Source organism: Poecilia formosa, unplaced genomic scaffold (genome assembly GCF_000485575.1).
Source record: "Poecilia formosa unplaced genomic scaffold, Poecilia_formosa-5.1.2 Scaffold107, whole genome shotgun sequence".
Classification (NCBI taxonomy): domain Eukaryota; kingdom Metazoa; phylum Chordata; class Actinopteri; order Cyprinodontiformes; family Poeciliidae; genus Poecilia; species Poecilia formosa.
This window is the reverse complement of record NW_006800046.1, coordinates 817,103-835,926: the sequence shown is the minus strand read 5'-3', so window position 1 is coordinate 835,926 and position 18,824 is coordinate 817,103. Positions and strand designations below refer to the sequence as shown.

The 18,824-nt window shown below is 39.5% G+C and overlaps 4 protein-coding genes across 4 annotated transcripts in view; all 4 read right to left on the bottom strand.

Annotated features, from left to right (window-relative positions):
• Window positions 1–1,404: 1,404 nt before the first annotated feature.
• Window positions 1,405–3,894, bottom strand: LOC103143313 (glutathione S-transferase A-like). Its single transcript, XM_007559793.2, has 6 exons — window positions 3,502–3,894; window positions 3,302–3,367; window positions 2,983–3,088; window positions 2,281–2,396; window positions 1,840–1,925; window positions 1,405–1,735 (listed from the first exon to the last, which is right to left on the bottom strand). The coding sequence occupies exons 1-6, from the start codon at window positions 3,877–3,879 to the stop codon at window positions 1,606–1,608; spliced, it is 882 nt and encodes a 293-aa protein (XP_007559855.1). The 5' UTR covers window positions 3,880–3,894; the 3' UTR covers window positions 1,405–1,605.
• A 4,650-nt stretch (window positions 3,895–8,544) lies between these two features.
• gstr (glutathione S-transferase rho) lies at window positions 8,545–11,548 on the bottom strand. The gene is made up of 6 exons (XM_007559792.2): window positions 11,215–11,548; window positions 10,118–10,183; window positions 9,884–9,989; window positions 9,125–9,243; window positions 8,947–9,035; window positions 8,545–8,828 (listed from the first exon to the last, which is right to left on the bottom strand). The coding sequence occupies exons 1-6, from the start codon at window positions 11,380–11,382 to the stop codon at window positions 8,696–8,698; spliced, it is 681 nt and encodes a 226-aa protein (XP_007559854.1). The 5' UTR covers window positions 11,383–11,548; the 3' UTR covers window positions 8,545–8,695.
• A 1,682-nt stretch (window positions 11,549–13,230) lies between these two features.
• On the bottom strand, window positions 13,231–17,343 carry LOC103143311 (glutathione S-transferase A-like). The gene is made up of 6 exons (XM_007559791.2): window positions 17,023–17,343; window positions 15,756–15,821; window positions 15,556–15,661; window positions 15,325–15,443; window positions 15,144–15,232; window positions 13,231–14,228 (listed from the first exon to the last, which is right to left on the bottom strand). Exons 1-6 carry the CDS (start codon window positions 17,326–17,328, stop codon window positions 14,096–14,098), a joined length of 819 nt encoding a protein of 272 aa, XP_007559853.1. The 5' UTR covers window positions 17,329–17,343; the 3' UTR covers window positions 13,231–14,095.
• Window positions 17,344–17,981: 638 nt separating this feature from the next.
• The window catches only part of LOC103143309 (glutathione S-transferase A-like), a 4,587-nt gene continuing 3,744 nt past the window's right edge, over window positions 17,982–18,824 (bottom strand). Inside the window, exons 4-6 of the mRNA XM_007559789.2 lie at window positions 18,644–18,762; window positions 18,466–18,551; window positions 17,982–18,384 (exon numbers count right to left, since the gene is read on the bottom strand). Coding sequence (XP_007559851.1) covers window positions 18,252–18,384; window positions 18,466–18,551; window positions 18,644–18,762 — 338 coding nt within the window. The 3' untranslated portion in view covers window positions 17,982–18,251. The remainder of the gene's footprint in view (window positions 18,385–18,465; window positions 18,552–18,643; window positions 18,763–18,824) is intronic.

The following is an 18,824-nucleotide window of genomic DNA, read 5'->3' as shown; positions in this document are numbered from 1 at the left end:
TTTCATAATGAAACGTTAAAAATTTTTTAAAAATATATTTTAAAAAGTAGATGATTAATATGGAGCTTTTCGTGACATCCTTCTCTCCAACGCTACTTTCTCTGCAAAAGACCAGTGTGTCCTGCTCAATGGTTCTTGAATCAGTGCCTTGAGAAAACCGTCAACCTGAATAGAAATTCCTCCCTCAGGGTTACAATGTTTGTTGTTGGGTTCAGCTGTTATGTAATGATAAGCTTGTTAGCGGGAAATGGAGCACTTAATATTAGCTTTTCATATTGGATATTGGCATTGGCCAAGTTACAAGGTCACATCTTCTTGTATCCAACATTGCCATGTTGCAACCTCAAACTGATATTTTTTACCATAGATTCTCTCCTAAACTGTTACATAATAATCAGATAATTTTCTGGAAATAGAGCAAGGTCCCCTGTAAATGATTCACTTTTTTATGTTGCCATTGGTGGAGGAATACGGTATTATCTTCTGGTGGCAATCCTGCGTAGCGTGACGATGTTAGCTCATTTGCTGATTTCATTGTCAGCCACCGTTTCTCTGCTTTAGACAGAATCAATCTAGTCCAATTAAAACTTGTGTTAAAAACAAAACAACAAAAACAAGCATTTTCCTTGGATTAATGAGTTACAGGGGATTTCAAACAGTACAAACCACAGTAACAAAGTAAAACAATAATAAATCAGTAAAACAATAACAAATCATTCTCACTTGAAACATAGCTTATCTACAGCTTACAGGATTGCTTGACAGAATTTGATTTAGAGCTGGACTCTTCCTAGGCCTTTCCAAATCTTCAATCTTCTTCATGCAAAGTCATTATTTTGCTTATTTGAAAGCATACTCGCAGTATCCTCGCCGTGAGACTAGAAATAATGACACAACTCTCTTGTCTTTCTATAACTGGGGGCTTTCAATTAACATCTCTTAGTATTATGTGTTTTCCATGCACAAAGTGCCATTTTATAGCACAATCAAGTAGCTATGTTAAATTCAGTTGTCATAAAAGAAATACTACATGTATCAAATGTGACTTAAAAGAAAACTTACTTTGTAATTTACCACCTTGAAATTGGGCCTGTGTCACTTTACCAACTCCTAATCTTTCTGAAACTCCGCCTTCAGGAAGTCATCACATCATGGCTCCTCTGTTAACACTTTAACGTTTTTTACTAGCATTTCACTGAGAAGTAACTCCTATAATGAGCAGTTCCACCAGGTGTTTGCTAATTGCTGCAGGCTAGTCTGAAGGAGCGGCGTGGGGGAGTCGAGGGTCGGAGCTGCTCTTCCTATTCCAAAAACTGGCAATAAATGGATATATCTCATTTATAAATTGACCTGGAGAAAAAGCTAATGCAAGTGTCACAATCAGAATGATAAAATGGAGACAGATGAATTTCAGTTCTATTTATTTTGTTGGTCACAGCACCAAACACACATCTTTATAGGAAATTACGTACAAATGGTATCAGGTAAGCACCTAACAGTGAAAGCAAAGGGTTTGTCTGTTTTCTTTTTAACATGTAAACCTCTACAGTAGTGCAGCAGAAGATGTAGCTTCATAGTAAACACAAAAGGAACATTGTTTCCAGCTTAAAGGTTCTTCAGTGCATCCATTCCTGGAGTGTCCTTCCAGTTGGGAGGCCAGGTGTTCTTGACGCTGGGTCTGTCCTTCACAGTGTTGTGGTAAGCTGCCAGTTTAGGGAAGTGCTCCTCATTCAGGCTGCAGGTAAATTAAAAAGAAAAAGGATTTAATGTCACCATTTCCTTCCGCTCCTTTTTCTTTCATTTATTTTGAAGCGATTTGGAATGATTTTGCCCGCTTACCCAAAGCGGAAGAGAAAAGCGATCACTGGGAAGACGATGACATCGGCCAGAGAAAAGCTCTTTCCTGCAAGGTAAGGACCCGTTGCCTAGAAGAACACAAAGCAACATGTTTTTAATTGTATACCTTTACATCACTTATATCTTGACAGTCAAGACATGAGGACTAACACCGCAGCCAGTGCTGGTCTGTGTGTCTTGATATATGTAACCCAATCACAGGTAGGTGGAAACAACCAGTCAGAGCAGTTTTTTAGTAAAAACAAGGAGGCGTGTCAGGAGTAGTTGTGTTCTTTTAAGAGTCCCGAGACTAGCAATGACAGAGAGTCAAATAAAAAGTCCACAGAATATCTCGTTCTTTTTTGCATATGAGTTTCTAATAAGGCATTCCAGTCTTAACCTTACCAAAAAGAAAAAAAAAAAATTGCAGGACGTATTGCTTACCTGCATGTACCCCTCCCAGAGTTTGATCTCGTCCTTCAGTTGCCCGGCGAACCTCTGCTTGGCAGAGTCGTGCCTCTCTCCCTCGGGGACGAAGCGGTCGTAGAAGAGGGATTGTCCTGATGGGAGAAAAAACACGCAATCAGCAAGAGCGACTTCCTGGTGTGGCAAACATCAACCCCCATGATTGCTGCCATTTCCTTCTGTGCAACATAGATCGGGATCGGTCAGGAGTGTCACGGAAGGAGACGAGGAAAAGGGGCAAAGGCGTGCCGTGCACCTCCTTGTCACTTGTCTGTTGTTTCCTTGCCCTGCAACCCTGTGAAATGGGGTCAAACATCTTGTGGCTTCATCTGTGCACGCCAGCTATCATGTGATCCTCTGTGGGATTAACATTATGATTCTGACGTGACCTCATTTGCTCAAACAAGGTGTGTGTTTTGTTTTGAACAAGTCGGGTTCTCATGAGAAAAGAGGGAACATCTGATGTAACGCCACTCCCTCCTGAGGAGGCCCACTGAAGACGTGACAACTCTCAGTGGTTTTAAGGTTGCAGGCACGGTGCTTGACGTTGCCATGTGTAACTTGGTGCAAAAGTCCCACAAGGTGGATCTCAGGGTGTCAGAGTAATGTAGTTATCCTTATCCTTAAATGTGCGATAAAAGTGAAATACTTTGAATTCCTTGAGCATCAAAGCGAGCTTACTTATTTTGTCGAAGAGCGATAGGCCCTCAAACATGCGCTGGTACATCAGTGCAAGTTCGGCTTTGTTTTCGGGGGTCAGCTTGTTTCCTTGGCCCTTGAACTGCTCCTGTTGTCGGAGACACAAGGAGAAAAAAAAGCATAAGTTATGAGCAACAAGTTATGAAGGAGGCTCTGGTTTCAGCTCCCTCTGTGGTGTAGGGTGTCTCTTTGTCTGCAAGATACCGCTGAATGCAACGGGGAAAAGCGTCCCTCCCCCTTCTTCCCTCTTGTTAACTCTTTGGAGGCATATGGCTGCATAAAACTTTAACTAGGTTCTCACCTCCAGGTATATGCAAGCGCCGTAGGACTCGTTCAGGGTGATGTTTCCGTGTTTGAAGGCAGGAAGCTTCAAGACAGAGAGCATAATGTTTAAAATCAGAGAACTTTCTGCAGACCAGCACTCTACGTATTAGTGAGTGCATCAAAAAAAAAGTTTTTATTACAATTTCTGTGTCGCAGAATTGAATGACAAGAACCTACCTGACCCCTGGGATTGATGGCGAGCACGTCCTTCCCCTTGTGCTCCCCCTTCTCAAAGGACAGCTGTTTGCTGTTGTAGCCCTGCAGGCCCTTCTCCTCCAGGGCGATCATGACCCTCCAGCAGGGAGGAGAGCCGGGGCCCCACAGCAGAGTCATGTCCTTGGCCATTGTTTCAGGGTGAGAGGTCGTTTCCCAGCAGCGAGATGAGAGAGAGAGCGTGAGGAGTGAGTCTGGAAGTCTCCCCACGCCTGTTTTTATAACAGCCTCCAGCCTTCCACGACCGGATTGGTGGACCTGAGTCCCATCCCATGTTTGTGATATCACCAAAGATAAGTGACTCGAGGAAGTTAAGATAGCCAACAATACGTTTAAACACATTGAACTGCTTTACTTTGCGACCCTAGAGAACAGGGTGTTGCAGCCAAAGTCCATTTTCATTTCATTTTTACTATGTCTGGGAATGTGGGTTATTGCTCCAGTTGATTGTACCGAGGTTGCTTCCGATGGAATGCAAGGAGGAGGGGAATGCTCTTGGTTTGAGCTGCAGATCTTTATTTCCTCTGATTAAACTTTATGAAAAAAAAAAAAAAGATTTAAAAGCAAAAGATCAACAAGTGAAATTGCATGCATGGACTGTATGCTGACAAAAAACTTGCAGAAATAATAATGGCTGGATTTTATTTTTTATGTTTTTCTCCCAGGGTGCAGTTGGTTTTCCTGCTGCAGGAGTGTATCCTCCTGAAACAAGACCGGACTACTTACTAGACTTTTGAAAACTCATTGTGACTCAGCACTTTTCATTCACTCCTGCACAAACCAAATAGAAAGAACCCAGCCTGGGCCACAACCACATTCCTTCTGTGTGCTACAGCGATAAAACATAGCAGTTACATTTTATCATGTAAAATTGTTGTGACAGTCTGCATACTGGGGTAAAATGAAACACGTTTTTAGTAGTAGAGATTATGTGGCGTAAAAAAGTTAAAAGATAGTGAATAAAATTAGCAGAAACCCAAACAATTTCTAAAACTTTTACAACAAAATGAGTTAAATTCTAATTCGTTGTCACAGAGCGAATCTGGTTTTTACTCCGGTGTTCAAAAGTAAGGTTGAGTTTGTGTTTAGAGATTAACACATTGTCAAAATGGTGGGAAAGAAAGGGGGTGGGGGGAGTCACTTTTGTTTCTTTTCTGTACCAGTGAAAAGTAAATGTTTTCCCTGCAGTTAAACTGCAGAGAGAGGTTGGCAAATATTTGATTTAAAGTTTGGGTCTTTAAGTCTGTTTTGTGCTCAAACGTTGAGATTCTACTTGAGCTCGAGTTCATTTTCATATTTAATACTTAATGCTTATTTCTGTCATGTACGTACTTCAGATCCATATCTCACAGTGAAAATAATCTACATGCTTCTAAGTTTGACTACAGCTTCAGCATTATTGCTGAGCTTGCAAAAACGTAAATCATTTTCCCAACACAGAAACTTCCTCTACTGTCTGTCTAACATTTAATACCCTCCAAAAACTCCTTTTGGTGGACCCGACTGGCAACAGAGACGCAGATGTTTCCAGCCCTTGTGTTTACGAATGGGGTCCAACCGACCCCACGCCCACATCACTCGTATCAGTAGCTTCAGTCCTCGCACACACAAGGGCTAGAAGACTCTCGCCAAATGAAATGAAAACAAACAGAAGCTTGTTTCGTCCCCTAGTTTACGAGCCACAGAAAACAATGTGTGAGGATTCTCGAAATGTGACTTCCTGGAAAGAAAGAAAATAAATAAAGGCAAAATCACAAGAAAAACAAGTGATTTGTGAGGAATTATTTCATTGGCGCATTCTTCCCCCTCTCTCATCTCACATTTCTCTCTCTCTCTCTTTCTCTCTCTTTCTCATCACTAGGAGATAAATAGTGTATCTGTGCCTTCATCACTATGCTGGCTCCGGCCTAACAAGCCCTCTTGAGTATTTTGCTGTGCATGCATGACAATGCTCTTTTTTCTTTGTTTTCATTTTCGCTTGCACGACGACGCAAAAACATTTTTCTCTTGCGCGAACACACCCCGCCGAGGTGAGCAGGTTGAAGCATACGTGGGTCTTTTGTAAAAGCTGCAGACAAAGGAAAAACAGAATGGCTCTTTTTTTTCAGCCTTTTGTAAAGTCCATCTATCATTTATTGTCCATGTTTGTTAACTGCAAGTTTGATTATTTGATGTGAGATTGAAGGCTTTTATCGTTCTGCGTGCAAAGGGCAGCCATAAACAGGCAGAGGCTGTTTTGTGCACCTCCCTGTATAAATAGAGGATGAATGGATGGATGAGTAGAGGTCATAATGTTCTCCTGTCACACAGAAAGCTTTGGTGCTATACACACTTTAACCACTGTGTTTATCAAAGTTTTAGATTCAATTTTTATTTTATTAATGAGGCTTTTATTGTAGAGTATCACCAAGGCAGAGAGAGGCCCTGAACAGAAATTGCCCACTTGCGTAAGCAATTTTTTTTTTCTGCATTTAATACTTTGTTTCCACTTTATTAGTTAGCTAATGTTCAATTAATTTTTTTTTTTCCCCTGGTAAATTACATCAGTTTCTGACCCAAATTACAAAAAGACTGATTTTAATTTTCCTTCTTTTAATGACCTTTCAAGGCAAATCAGTGCAGTATTATAGGAAAATGAGCTGTGTGTGTGTGTGTGTGTGTGTGTGTGTGTGTGTGTGTGTGTGTGTGTGTGTGTGTGTGTGTGTGGTGTGAAAAAAACAACCAGACAGAGACGGCTGCAGTACTGCGGCACAGTTTATATTCACCCTCACACCTGATTATGTGGAGAAAAGTGAGACTCGCACATTAACTGCATGGACCTCTAATGTAAATTATTCTTCTGGCACAGAATTGTGACCTCTGTTGGCTTCAGAGTAACAATGCTGGTCAGAACTGGAGCAGAAAATGCTCACCACAGAGCATTTTTAATTTGTCCCATCGGGCATCACTCTTATTTCTCCCCTCGAAATAGATTCCCCCTGTGACCTAGTGCGTCATGTCGTTATCATGTCGTTATTCTTTGGCATTGTTTGACTGTTTATTTATTTATTTATTTTATCTATTTCCCCCCTATTTATCATATCTCGTCGTCCTGTAGACAAAAATCTGCATTACTATCGTGAGTTAGCTGCTCTGCCTATCTGAACGGAAAGGTTGTAAAAAATAATTGACCTGTGCTCTTTAAGTTGTAAAATGCAATAAGATAAAAAAAAAAAGTACTTAGAAGTAATTATAGTAGATAGGCTCAATTCTAACCCTAATAAATTAACTGCAAATAGCCCCTCTGTTAATTTTCAAACTATGATGGCTTTCTTTTGTTTGTGTACAAACAAAAGTTGGACAACATGCCATCGAAGACAGCAAAAATATTTTTTTAAAGTGACCCAGAATGGCTTGTAGCAAATGTCATCCAAAAAGACTCAATTGTGCAAAGTCATTGACACCACACGAGATTTGCGCAGGTCAGTTTAGTTTCCTGCACAAGCATTCATATGATGAAGCACAGAAGCCATGCTGTCTAGGATGACACCCACTCTGCAACCTGTCTGACCAGAAATACGACAGTTTCTCGCACGCGACAGTCGCTGGGAGCTCCTTCCTGCACTCCTGCTGTTTTTGTTTGTTTTTTTGCCTCTAGATGGACCAGCTTACCCATTTGATTTTTTGGGAAATATTAAAATCAGTGTTATGACTTTAAATCACATCATCTTTGCAAATATTGATTCATACAGAAAAAAAAAAAGAGATTTGGTGTGTCCCCTCTCCCCGTTATTTACCACAGCAATAAAAACATATATTAATACAAAAATGTAGACTTAATGAAAAGAATTTTTCAATACTCGCTTAAAGGTTGTTTTGATCCTCCTGGGAACGCATGTTAACACATCAGTCTAAATATTTCTATTGAGGCGATTGGTATAAAATTCCCACCAGATGTCAGCAACAACCTAAGTAATCAGCACATTAAAAAAATATAAATTAATGCAAATTTGTCCATAAATTAACCAATAAAGTGGAACGGTATAGAAAATAAGTAACAAACATATGAAGAAAAAGACATGGAAAAATCAAAGAAAGTGAAGAAACCAGTCGATTTTGTTATTTAGAAATATTCCTGCGGCTACGTGAAAGCAATATCAGCTGGTTTAATATTAACTGAAGGCCTATAAAAAGGTTTCTCATTACCAAAGTATTGCACATAGAGTGGTGTGATAGTAAAGCAAATAGATCTTCACAAAAATAAAGCCTCGCTGTTTTTAAACATTCTCATGGCAGTGGTTACAGCTGAATTTCTGATATTCTGAATGCTGGAGCGGATGGAGTCACAGTCTGGCAGTGAAGAGATCACCATCTCACCAGAAACCAGGAAATAACAGGTGCAGGCACTCCCATGAAAACACAAAGTGATGCACAAACACTGGCCAAGAAAAGAAAAAAAAGCTACAGCTTGTTAAATGTTTGCTGCAGAAGATTTGGAAAAGTCAGTGAAATACTAAGAGGATTTCATTTAGTGCATTTGCAGTCATACTGACCTGGAGACATTATAGTTTTATAGCAGCTGACAATTTCTTTGAAAAATCTGTCTGTCTGTCTAGCTAGCTTTGTATCCAGCTACCTATCTGGCTAGCTGGCTTTGTATCTACCTAGCAAGCGTTATATCTTGCTAGCTTTATATCTAGCTAGCTGGACAGCTGACTAGCTAGCTACATATCTACCTAGCAAGCTTTAAATCTAGCTAGCAAGCATTATAGCTACCTGTTAGTCGTTGTGCTTGTATTATTCTTATAACAAAAGCACAAATTGTGATTTATTTTAACACCAATCATCCCTTTTAGAATGCAGACCGTCTTAAGAAAATGTTCTATCATGTCTGCACCTGCTGTCTAGAAGGCATTTTTGCTGTTATCCTCCAAAAACTACCAGACCTGCACCACAATAGAATCTGTGGTAGTGATGTCGGATGGATTACTTCAGATTTATTTCAAAGAAATCCAAATAGCACACTCATTAGAAAAGTTCACACATGTTTATTATAAGGAATATCCCATCATGTTGCTACTCTGTTACAAGATTGTCGAAACAGCTGCAATTTCTGAGGGGAGGGAGGTATGTCATTACAAAAAATATGTAAAATGATACTTTTAGGGGCCTGACTTTGTCAGACGTCAGTCAGGGTGTCTTGTCCCTTGGTGTTCTCCAGCCAATGGGGAGGCCAGCTGGCCTTGATGCTGGGCCTCTCCCTCAGCAGAGCGTAGTACTCTCCCAGTCTGGGGTAGCGCTTTTCAGACAACCTACAGAAAAAAAAAAAAAAAGCAGCAAACTCTTTAAACTGAACATCTTTCGATTAACTGCTTAAACATTATACGAAAGAAGAGCTAAATGTGAACTTCACTTGTTTCTCTCACTCACCCAAATCTGAAAAGAGTGGCAACGGTTGGAAAAATGACAACGTCTGCCAGTGTGAAATGCTTCCCTGCCAGGTTAGAGCCAGAACCCGTCTAGAAAAGACAGAAGAGAGTTGTGCAGCAGATGAGAATATGTCACGGATTCTTCAGATAGTTTGTGCTTTTGAGCTTCGTTCACACACCTTGTGCAGGTAGCCCTCCCAGAGTTTGAGCTCCGCGCTCAGAGCCTCTTTGTGTCTCTTCACAGCTGAGGCGAGCCTCTCGCCTTCGGGGACGTAGTATTCATAGAAAATAACTGCAGCTGGAAAGATGAAAAATATGCTGATTTTCCAAATAAACACCTTGGGCTTAAAAAAAAAAAGACTGTTATCTTAGAAATGGTAGCATTTTAAAGTATGGCATGGGATTTCAATTTGGAAATTACCTTAGCAAAAAAAAAAAAAAAGTTTGAAACCAACTTATTCTGAGTTATACTTTATAAGAGTTATCTACTACAGGTTAATAATACATTTCTGACAACTCTTTATTCAAAACAATCCTGAACTATAAGTAGGGAGAGATATGGCTGTTCTGAGACTTTAGCTGATTCTCCCTTGTGGTGCCTGCATAGTTACAACAAAATGATGCAACAGAAACTGAAGCAACACCAAAGAACAGCTTTTATATTTAGAAGAAGAGAAGCTGGCAAAAAATGTTCTAGCTGTGGTACATAGGTGAAAAATACAGCTGAGACTCATTGTTTTTTTTCTGTTTTCTGTTTTACAAGCTAGCATTAGCACTAGCAGCTAGCTGCTACAAGAAACTAAAAAAATCAGCAATTTCTCAACTCTTTATCCTGCAGATAAAGAGTTGTGTGGAGAGTGTGTTCAGCAGCTTCAGAACCAAGGGTGAAACCTATAAAAAGATTTAGGCAAATGCTTAATTCTGACTGGTTTTCTTACTCAGTTTGTCGTAGAAAGTGAGGCCCTCAAACATGCGTTGGTACATCAGCGCTTGTTCCTCAGTGCTCTCTGGGATCAGTTTCGTTCCTTGAGACTTAAACTGGCTCTGGCAAAAACGGAGAAAAAATAGCATATGTCATATTAAATACTCACCATGTTGAGTTGTCCTCAGTCAGTGTACACATCTGCGTTTGTTTAAGATTCAAGCTTTAGTTGGCGAAGCGGCTCCCTCACCTCCAGGTAAAAACAGGCTGCGTAGGATTCGTTGACAATCACGTCTCCATGTTTAAAAGACGGCACCTAAAAGAAGAATAAAAAAAAAAAAAAAGAAATTCGGATTATTAAAGGATTTACTAAAGTGAAGCTAATGGTTAATAATAAGAAATCTTTTTTTTCAATGTCGGTTCATTTTCAAATAAAAAAACAGAATTCATGTTTATATATAGAAATATTTATTGATAACTTAAGCTATACATTTTCAGCTTGTTACAAAGAACATAAGGTAGCCGTTGTTGTTGTAGTTGTTGTTAATTTTATTGCCGAGTGCTTTTACACGGACATACCGGTTAAACACGTTGGGCAACACTCATAAACATTAGTAAGATGTGATTTTATGGCAGGTTCGGCCTTTTAGTTTAAGCTAGCGGCAGCACAAGTACACTACTGCTCCGCCGTTCGTTTTCTTCTTCTACACATTAATTCACGTACCAACACAAAAAAACTATAGAGCCCCCTAGTGGAATTGGAGTAGTGAATCCAACACAGCTTATTTACTTTTAACTTTACTCACATACAATATTTATGCCAACCTCTGCTAGTCAGTTTTCTTGACTTTAGACCATTATTTCTACCTTTTTTCTTCTTTTAGTTCATACAGTGCAGTGAAAAATAACTTTTTATTGATATCTGTTGTTCTGCTTTTCTTGCCACAATTAAATCTTTCAACTCATTAATTTCAGACAAAAATACAGTTTCAAAGTAAAAAAAGCTATTCAAGCCAACTTTACTGTATGTAGAAAACTGACTTTTGGAAAAATATTTTGTGGTGTGAATAAACAAAGTGTAACTTTGCAGAAGGTAAAATTGATCAATTTTCTTTCTTTGTTGGCAAACAAATTCAATTTATTCATTATTTGACCTCACGGTATAAAATGTTGATTTAGAATAAACTTAGAACTGAAAGTGCTAAAGCTAGTAATTCATCCGTTATTCAGGAAAACGACCGTCAAGAACTACTCTCTGCTGAATCCTTAACACACTGTCATGTGACCTTCCAGCTGCATATAAAGACATCTACTACATCTTGTTCAGGAGTGTACTTTTCTCCCTACCTGACCCCTTGGATTGATATTAAACACTTCCTGAGACTTGATCTCCTCTTTGTCGAAGGACAGCAGTCTGCTGTTGTAGCCCTGCAGCTTCTTCTCTTCCAGGGCGATCATGACCCTCCAGCAGGGCGGCGAGCCAGAGCCCCACAGCAGAGTCATGTTCTTGGCCATAGTTTCAGAGAGAGCTGAACGGAGCTGTGACAGTAAGTGCTCTGTCCAGAGGAGTTTGTTTCTTACAATCTACTACTGGATTGGAGGGTTTGAAAACGTCTCATCCAAGCGTCAAAGACGACAGACGCAAACCAAACTTGTAAACGGATAAACAAACCCCTCCGTTCGTTAGGTCAAACGATCGTGTTCGCCCGACGCCTTTTCTTGAAGTTCTTTGATGTCGGGTGAACTTTGAACAAAAACCCAGAGATGAAAGCCAGCAATAAAAGTTTATTGTTGCATACGCATGTGACAAAAATCACTCTGTTGTAGCCACACGATAAAATTATTATTATTACCGCTCAGTAGCTTGCCATCATAGGGTTATCTAAACAACAGGTTATTTTCTATGGCTGAATGACTAAAGTCAATATTGTAAAAAAAAAAAAAAAAAAAGAAAATAGAACAATATTCTAGCATAAACGCACAACTTAATGGCTAAAAAAGACAAAGTTAGTGACGTGAACTTTCCAGCTTGAATTTGAGTTTACAAAGTGAAAATTTATTTGGCAAGTGGTGCAAAAGTCCGGAGAACAGTGTCTTGGGAGACCTACCTGACCAGCACCCTACCCAGGAGTTTAAAAGTTTATACTGTGTGAAATGTGGTAACAGTGAAAGGAAGCAGCTGAAAGTCTCACTTATCTAAATAAACAGTCTTTGCTGTAGTTGTGAGGGTTTAGCTGAATCAAAGTGTTATTTCAAGGAAGTTCTCTCTCATCATGCAAAGGCCATTAGCCATTTTTCTTACAATGTGCCATTTGGACCTGAAAGTAACTTTAAGCTAATGCAGTGTCTGAATGGTAGGGAAGTCACCAGGTTAAACATTTTGAGAATTTATTGCCCATACAAGCAACATACAGCGCCTGTTATTTTGCAATCTCTTACCTCACTGTCATCAAGCTCTCAATCTGGAGAAAAAGTCAAGTAAAATATTTGAAGCCTGCTTTAGTAACTTGGGTTATTAACCATAGAGTGGCCACATTTACTTCAGGATTCACCTGAGCTGATGGAGAAACTGAAGTAAAAGTCAGTTTGGAGTTGCTCCTGTCGGTTTTTTTTTTTTTTTTTTTCTTCTATGTTCTTTATATGCAAGATCAAGTAACTACCCGAACCTGATAAGAACATGCATCTGTAGAACATCTGCTTTCTGTTTCACAGACACACATTTTGATCTGTTTTTTTTTTAAAAAGGCTGTTTTGAAAGGACTTGTTCTGCTTTAAAAACCTATGGAAAGGCCAGTTCCTGCTATTCTTGCACACCAAAAGTTGCACATCAACTGGCAACCAGTTGTGCCACACTTGCCAAATCCATCCGACATCATTTGAAATAACCGGAATTGACCAAGTACGGTGAAGGCTTTTTCTCTTTACTATACATTTTCTCTATACATTAATTAAAAATATATATATACATCTGATCTGTAAAGCAAGTTTGCAATTTATTGTGTAAATTTCCACTTCAAAATGCCAGACATTTTCAAACTCACCCATCTGCATTTTTGAGATGGAACCATTTAACCCTGGAATGAGTTAAGTTCCACTAACCATAAGACAATGCAGACATTGGGGCTGGTGATCATCTTCAGCATCCCTATGAGATGGTGGTGGCAGCATTATGTTATGGGGATGTTTGGTTATAACAATTTGGGACATGGATGTAAAATAAAAAGTGGAAAAGAAAAAAAAAGTGAATTGGTGTGAATACTTGCTGGATACACTGTAGATTCTTTAATGATTTTACACAAATAACTTTGTGTAAAAATTTAATTTAATTTTAAAACTTAAAATATTCTTAGACATGATGGTTCCGTCAATCTATTTTAATAAACTAGTAAACATCATGTTCAATCAGAGGCTAACGGGCAAAAAACAAACCAGGGAATACCCAAAAACATGATGCCAGTTTATCCAAACGTGCAGGATATGATGTCATGTTTTACAGTGAGAAAAGACTCGTTCAATGGAGGCGACACACACTCACATTTTAATGAGATAAACACTGACCTACATACAGCACACAGCTGGGTCTCAGATGGTCTGAGAGCTGGACATGAAATGCAAAATTATGCAAAGGACGCAATTTTTAAAGGACTGATTTATGCAAAGTCATTGCAGCATGTGACATTCGAGCCACCTTTGGGAAGTGCAAACCAGTTTCTGACAATGATTTTCAAATGATAAAACCTGATAACATGGATCTTCTGCAACAGGACATTTTTATCTCTTGTAGTCATACTTTGAACGCCTTTAAACACACCGACCTTATTTGACCTATTCCACAATCATGGCCCCAATGTTTTTTTATAGTGCAACATTTCTTTGGCTAGCCTCTAGCCTCTAGTTGTTGTGTAGAAAACTTGAAGCAGAACTAACTTGTGGGAAGAAGGAAACTTAGACACTTGGCTACACGTTTTTTTCTATGCAGAAGTGAGAACAGATTGTTAGAGATGCAGCTTTAGTGGAAGGAGATCAACAAACGGCACCAGCATCCTGAGCAGAAACTAAAATCATCTTCTGTCGAAAAAAACAACAGTTCAGAAGACGCCATCTTTGAAACTTTTTGACCTTTCAGAAAACAAAATCTGACTCTTGTGTTAGTCATTGTTGATTACCAGAGGATCTGATTTACAGCTGAACTACAAGGCTTCTTGTGTGTGACCGGACCCGGTCCGGCTCAGATGTCCTTCAGGGTGTCTTGTCCCTTGGGGTTCTCCAGCCAATGAGGAGGCCAGCTGGCCTTGATGCTGGGCCTCTCCTTCATCAGAGCGTGGTACGCCCCCAGTTTGGGGTAACGCTCAGCAGAGAGCCTGCAGATCAAACGGAGAGAGACGAGAAAAACATTGAGTCGTATTATTTTCATTTGATTTTTATTTAATTTAAATTTTTGTGTCAAGGTCGTCGTAAAAAGTGAAGTTTGACACATGCACACAAGGCTGCAGGGCAAAGAGATTCGTTGCTATAACAACTAACTGACAACGCCAGAAATGCATCAGGGTTCAACAACAAGAAACGCCCAAACATTTCCCACACGAAGTTCAGAACATTCAATCCGTTACAGTATTATGTTGTCAGGCCTGATGTTTATTTTGCGATTATTAATAACCGATTGCTGCGGTGGCAGATTAGCTAATTTAAACACCTGCTCTACTGACCTTTTTTTTAACTGAACCGAAACACCAAATTCCACAGCACATCTACATGTCAATGTTGTCATAGTCAAGCTAGCATAGCTAATTCTCCCTCCCTTGCTATTTTTTGTTATAATAAATATATTATTTATTATATCTGTTATCTAGTTGTCGTAGTTTGAAAACTAGTAGCAAGGCACTGCGTCCCTTTTTCCTTCATGTGTTATGTGTACATTTAAGAGTTAGTGCAACATGTTGACAACTAAAACCAATGGTAGTCATCGTTGTTGAGCAGTTTTTCTCCCTCCAGGAGCGAGCTGGGGGCAGGATCTTGCAACAGAAAAGTAAGTTAGGATTTTGGGCCAATATTTATATCGGATATCAACTCTGCTGTTATGACAGCATTTACCAATATTTAACTTGATCAGATTTTTTATTTGATAACTCAATCGTCAGCATAAAATCAATAATTTACTAAAATCATCGTTTACCGCAGCCCTAGAGTCATAACTGAAGTTTACAAGCTAGGGGAAAAAAAAACAAAACAAAAAAAAAAAACCGGAGAACAAAAGAAGGAATGTTGCTTGTTCTTACCCAAATCTGAAGGCAGTAGCAACAGTTGGAAAAACAACCACGTCTGTCATTGTGAAAGCCTTTCCTGCCAGGTAAGAACCGGAGCCCAGCTACAGAAGGAGGAGTGGAGAGAACAAAGAGCCAGTTAGAGAGCAGCAGAACTCGTTTAGCTGCTTTACGTTGGTTGAGTCGTTCCCCAGACCTTCTCCAGGTAACCCTCCCAGAGTTTGAGCTCAGTGACCAGGGTCTCCTTGTTTCTCTTCAGAGCCGACTCCAGCCGCTCCCCTTCGGGAACGTAGTAGTCGTAGAAGATGACCGCACCTGGAAGGAGGAGAAATTAGCGGGTTTTGATCCGTTAGACGGGCTCGTGACCACGTCCGTAACGAGCGTTTGCCCACTTCTACGGAACGACCCCGACTGATGTTCATCCTACCCAGTTTATCGTAGAGTGAGAGGCCCTCAAACATCCGCTGGTACATCAGCGCTTGCTCCTCGGGTCCGTCTGGGATCAGCTTGGTTCCCTGGGATTTAAAGCGACTCTGCAAAACAAAATAATCATGATTTTTATTTTATTTTTTCTCCCCTCGTCGCATGTAATTGTGTAGATTGCTGCTTGCAGACTGGCTTCCTCACCTCGAGGTAAAAGCAGGCTGCATAGGATTCATTAACAATAATATCTCCGTGTTTGAATGATGGAACCTGGAGGAAAATAAAGAAATAACACGAGAAAAGAAAATAGAAGGATTACAACTGTTTGCTTTTCACAGAATTTGAGCGAGGTGCAGCTACACTTATCTTACTTGAAGGGTTATGGGTTGAACATATTTACAGAAAAAGTTTATTTATATTTAAAGCATTTTTTAAAAATTTTGTACAGTTTTTGTTTAATTACTGCTCTGAGTGTGTTCTTTCAGCAGATGGCTTTTTTTTTTAGTCTGTGCACTCCAGTTAATGATTAATCCGTTCCTGAATTTTTTTAGATTATTTCAATAATCAATTAATTCAGTTAATCATTTCAGCCTTAGTTTGGACTTTGACTGCACCATTGAAGTTTTTCTTAAGCCATTCTTATTTTGTTGCAATTATAAACACAGTGCCATTGTATAAAGCAAGTTGAAAAAAAATAAAAGCTTACAATGATCGTTAGGGCTTGAAACAAAACATTATTTCATAATGTAGTTCCTAGGTGTGCTTTTGAGAAAGTATTCAAACTGAATTTCTTCACATTACACACCAATAGTCTCTGTTGTGTAAAAAAGAGGATTATTAGAAAGCTTTATGCACACTTCTAAAGCAACAGAAAATAAAGGATTCTGCACATTTCTTAATTTCTATATACAATGGAACCACTTGAAAAGTTTAATCGGTTCTACTGAAACCTTTTCTGACAAGTTCTTTTGGAAATTTGACTAACTTAAAACATTATAAGCCTTTCCTGCAACAAGTTGTTCTGTAATGTGTAAAATTTACTTGTGAATATTACGGTATAAAAGAAAAACTATATCCAAGCTGAGGATTCACTGCTATTCAGTGGGTGAACTGTGTGCGACTTGGCTGAAGTGGCAGACAGGCCTTTATTCAGGGTTATGAAACAATCAGAACCGTTATTATGCAAGAGGCCTGACATGCAGCTGAGCTAAAAGGAGGCGTTTAAATGCTCTAGTAAATTTAATGCAGCTGGGTGTGACTAACACAGTCTTGTAACTAATCAAATAATCACATCCTTAGATTTTTATCCCGGACTTTTACTTTAAAACCAAAGCACTGGAGATGAGTGGTTCGGCTTTTTTATTATTATTATTATTTTTATTTTAATGCAATCAAGGCAGAGTGATTCGGGAACATTAGTCTGCAAATATCTGTTTCAGTGCAGGATTACTTTGCAGAAACTTCAACCTACCTGCCCCCTGGGATTAATATCGAGCACTTGTTGGGACTTGTGCTCCATTTTGTCGAAGGACAGCAGTACGCTGTTGTAGCCCTGCAGCTTCTTCTCCTCCAGGGCGATCATGACTCTCCAGCAGGGAGGCGAGCCGGAGCCCCACAGCAGAGTCATGTCCTGGGCCATGATTTCAGGTTCAAGAGCTTCAAAGTCACGCTTTCGACAAGCTTTAGCAGCAGTCTGCCTGTGCACCACACGCACTGAGGTGGAATTCTTCTTCTGTCTTCGATTTTTACGCTCACGGGTGAGGGGGGGAAAGTGCATTTCTGTTGCCACCCAGTGGCACAGAGAGGTAACTGCATCCCCAGAGGTCAATGCTGCGTTCAGGCCGTGTTGGGAGTCGGAGCAGTACGAGATGAGGACAAACAGTCACACCACAAAACAAGACCTGTTCTGCCTGCCCTGTCCCACAGTACTCAAACAAGGCAACTGGAACACTCCTTGAAATAATAGATATTATGTGCCATCTTGGGGCATTGAAAATAAATAAAATAAGTTAAAGACAAAAAAAAAATCTAATCAAATACCACAGCATGCATAAAATGACCACATGCTTGCTTTGAATTTTCACTTTTTCCAATTCTTCTGTATTAACTGAAAATTGAAACACGTACTTTGGATTGTTTCATACTATAATTCTGAACCATAGTAGTTATTTTTGCAAACGTGGCAACAAAGATGCATTATAAGTTTTCTGCACAGTGTGTAAATCATCTTTGGATTCACTAAAGTTTAGCAATGTTGGCTTTGTTGTCCTAATGGAATATTTATGGCTGTTTTTTAAGGAATTAATCTATATCTAATCCAGCTTTTCCAAGTACCTCATATATCTTATCTTCTCATATATCTTTTGCTGTTTTGTCATATTTTTTGATGCTCAAATGTATTTTAATAGCAGACAACATTAATAAACTATGTTGGGGGGGGGAACTTTATTTATTGAAGACTAGACAAGTCATATACAACATGGCATCAATTTAGTTATTAAGAAATGATTAGTCACATTTTATAATCATCTGAGTTCAACCTCATAGTCCACTCTCACACATTTAACCTAATACATTGTCCACAAATGAGAAAACATGTGGTGATCTACCTATGTGAACAAACTATAGTAATTATATTTCATTAAGTTTATTATTGAAAAAAAATCATTTAGAAAAGAAGACCTTATCGGTGTTTGGTGTTCAAATCTCCTTCAGGCTTTCAGATCTTTGTTCAAATTGGAACCACTTTGGGGGCCAAGTAGCTTTGATGCTGGGTCTGTCCTTCAGAAGGTTGTAGTATTTGGCCAGTTTAGGGTATCGTTCTGGAGACAGGCTAAAAAGGAAACAAAACAACTCAGAGTCATGATGTTGAGAAAAATCTGTCTTCCAGCAAATACCAAGTTTAGTTACTTACCCATAAGCGAAGGTACAAGCAATGCTTGGAAAGAAGACAACATCGGCTAAGGAGAATCCTCCTGCTAGGTAGCGGTCTGCAGCCACCTTGATACACAGAACAAACGAAAACAGCACTGTCGTCAGTGTAAAGTGTGACTTTCTCCACGTGTCTTTCTGTGAGCGGTGCTCAAACCTACGTTCTCCAGGTAGCTCTCCCAGAGTTTAAGCTCAGTGACCAGATTGTCCTTGTGTCTCTTCAGAGCAGAGTCATGGCGCTCTCCTTCAGGGGCGTAGAAGTCGTAGAAGACAAAAAATTCTAAGACAGATGGATCAGCGTTAATATTCCTGTTTCTGTCCTGATCATTGTTCGAGCTAACA

Bases quoted from the DNA above. Each gene is read 5' to 3' on its own strand.
- LOC103143313 (XM_007559793.2), bottom strand. From the start codon at position 3,879: ATGTGTTTAAACGTATTGTTGGCTATCTTAACTTCCTCGAGTCACTTA. The intron at 1,926-2,280 runs GTAAGCAATACG...GTGTTCTTCTAG, and splicing joins TCTGGGAGGGGTACATGCAG to GCAACGGGTCCTTACCTTGC. The intron at 1,736-1,839 runs GTAAGCGGGCAA...ATTTACCTGCAG, and splicing joins GCTTTTCTCTTCCGCTTTGG to CCTGAATGAGGAGCACTTCC.
- LOC103143311 (XM_007559791.2), bottom strand. From the start codon at position 17,328: ATGCACTTTCCCCCCCTCACCCGTGAGCGTAAAAATCGAAGACAGAAG. The intron at 15,444-15,555 runs GTAGGATGAACA...TCCTCCTTCCAG, and splicing joins CTCACTCTACGATAAACTGG to GTGCGGTCATCTTCTACGAC. The intron at 14,229-15,143 runs GTAAGAACAAGC...TTTGATCTGCAG, and splicing joins GCTACTGCCTTCAGATTTGG to GCTCTCTGCTGAGCGTTACC.
- gstr (XM_007559792.2), bottom strand. From the start codon at position 11,382: ATGGCCAAGAACATGACTCTGCTGTGGGGCTCTGGCTCGCCGCCCTGC. The intron at 10,184-11,214 runs GTAGGGAGAAAA...TTCTTCTTTTAG, and splicing joins ATATCAATCCAAGGGGTCAG to GTGCCGTCTTTTAAACATGG. The intron at 8,829-8,946 runs GTGAGTGAGAGA...TTTTTTCTGTAG, and splicing joins GCCACTCTTTTCAGATTTGG to GTTGTCTGAAAAGCGCTACC.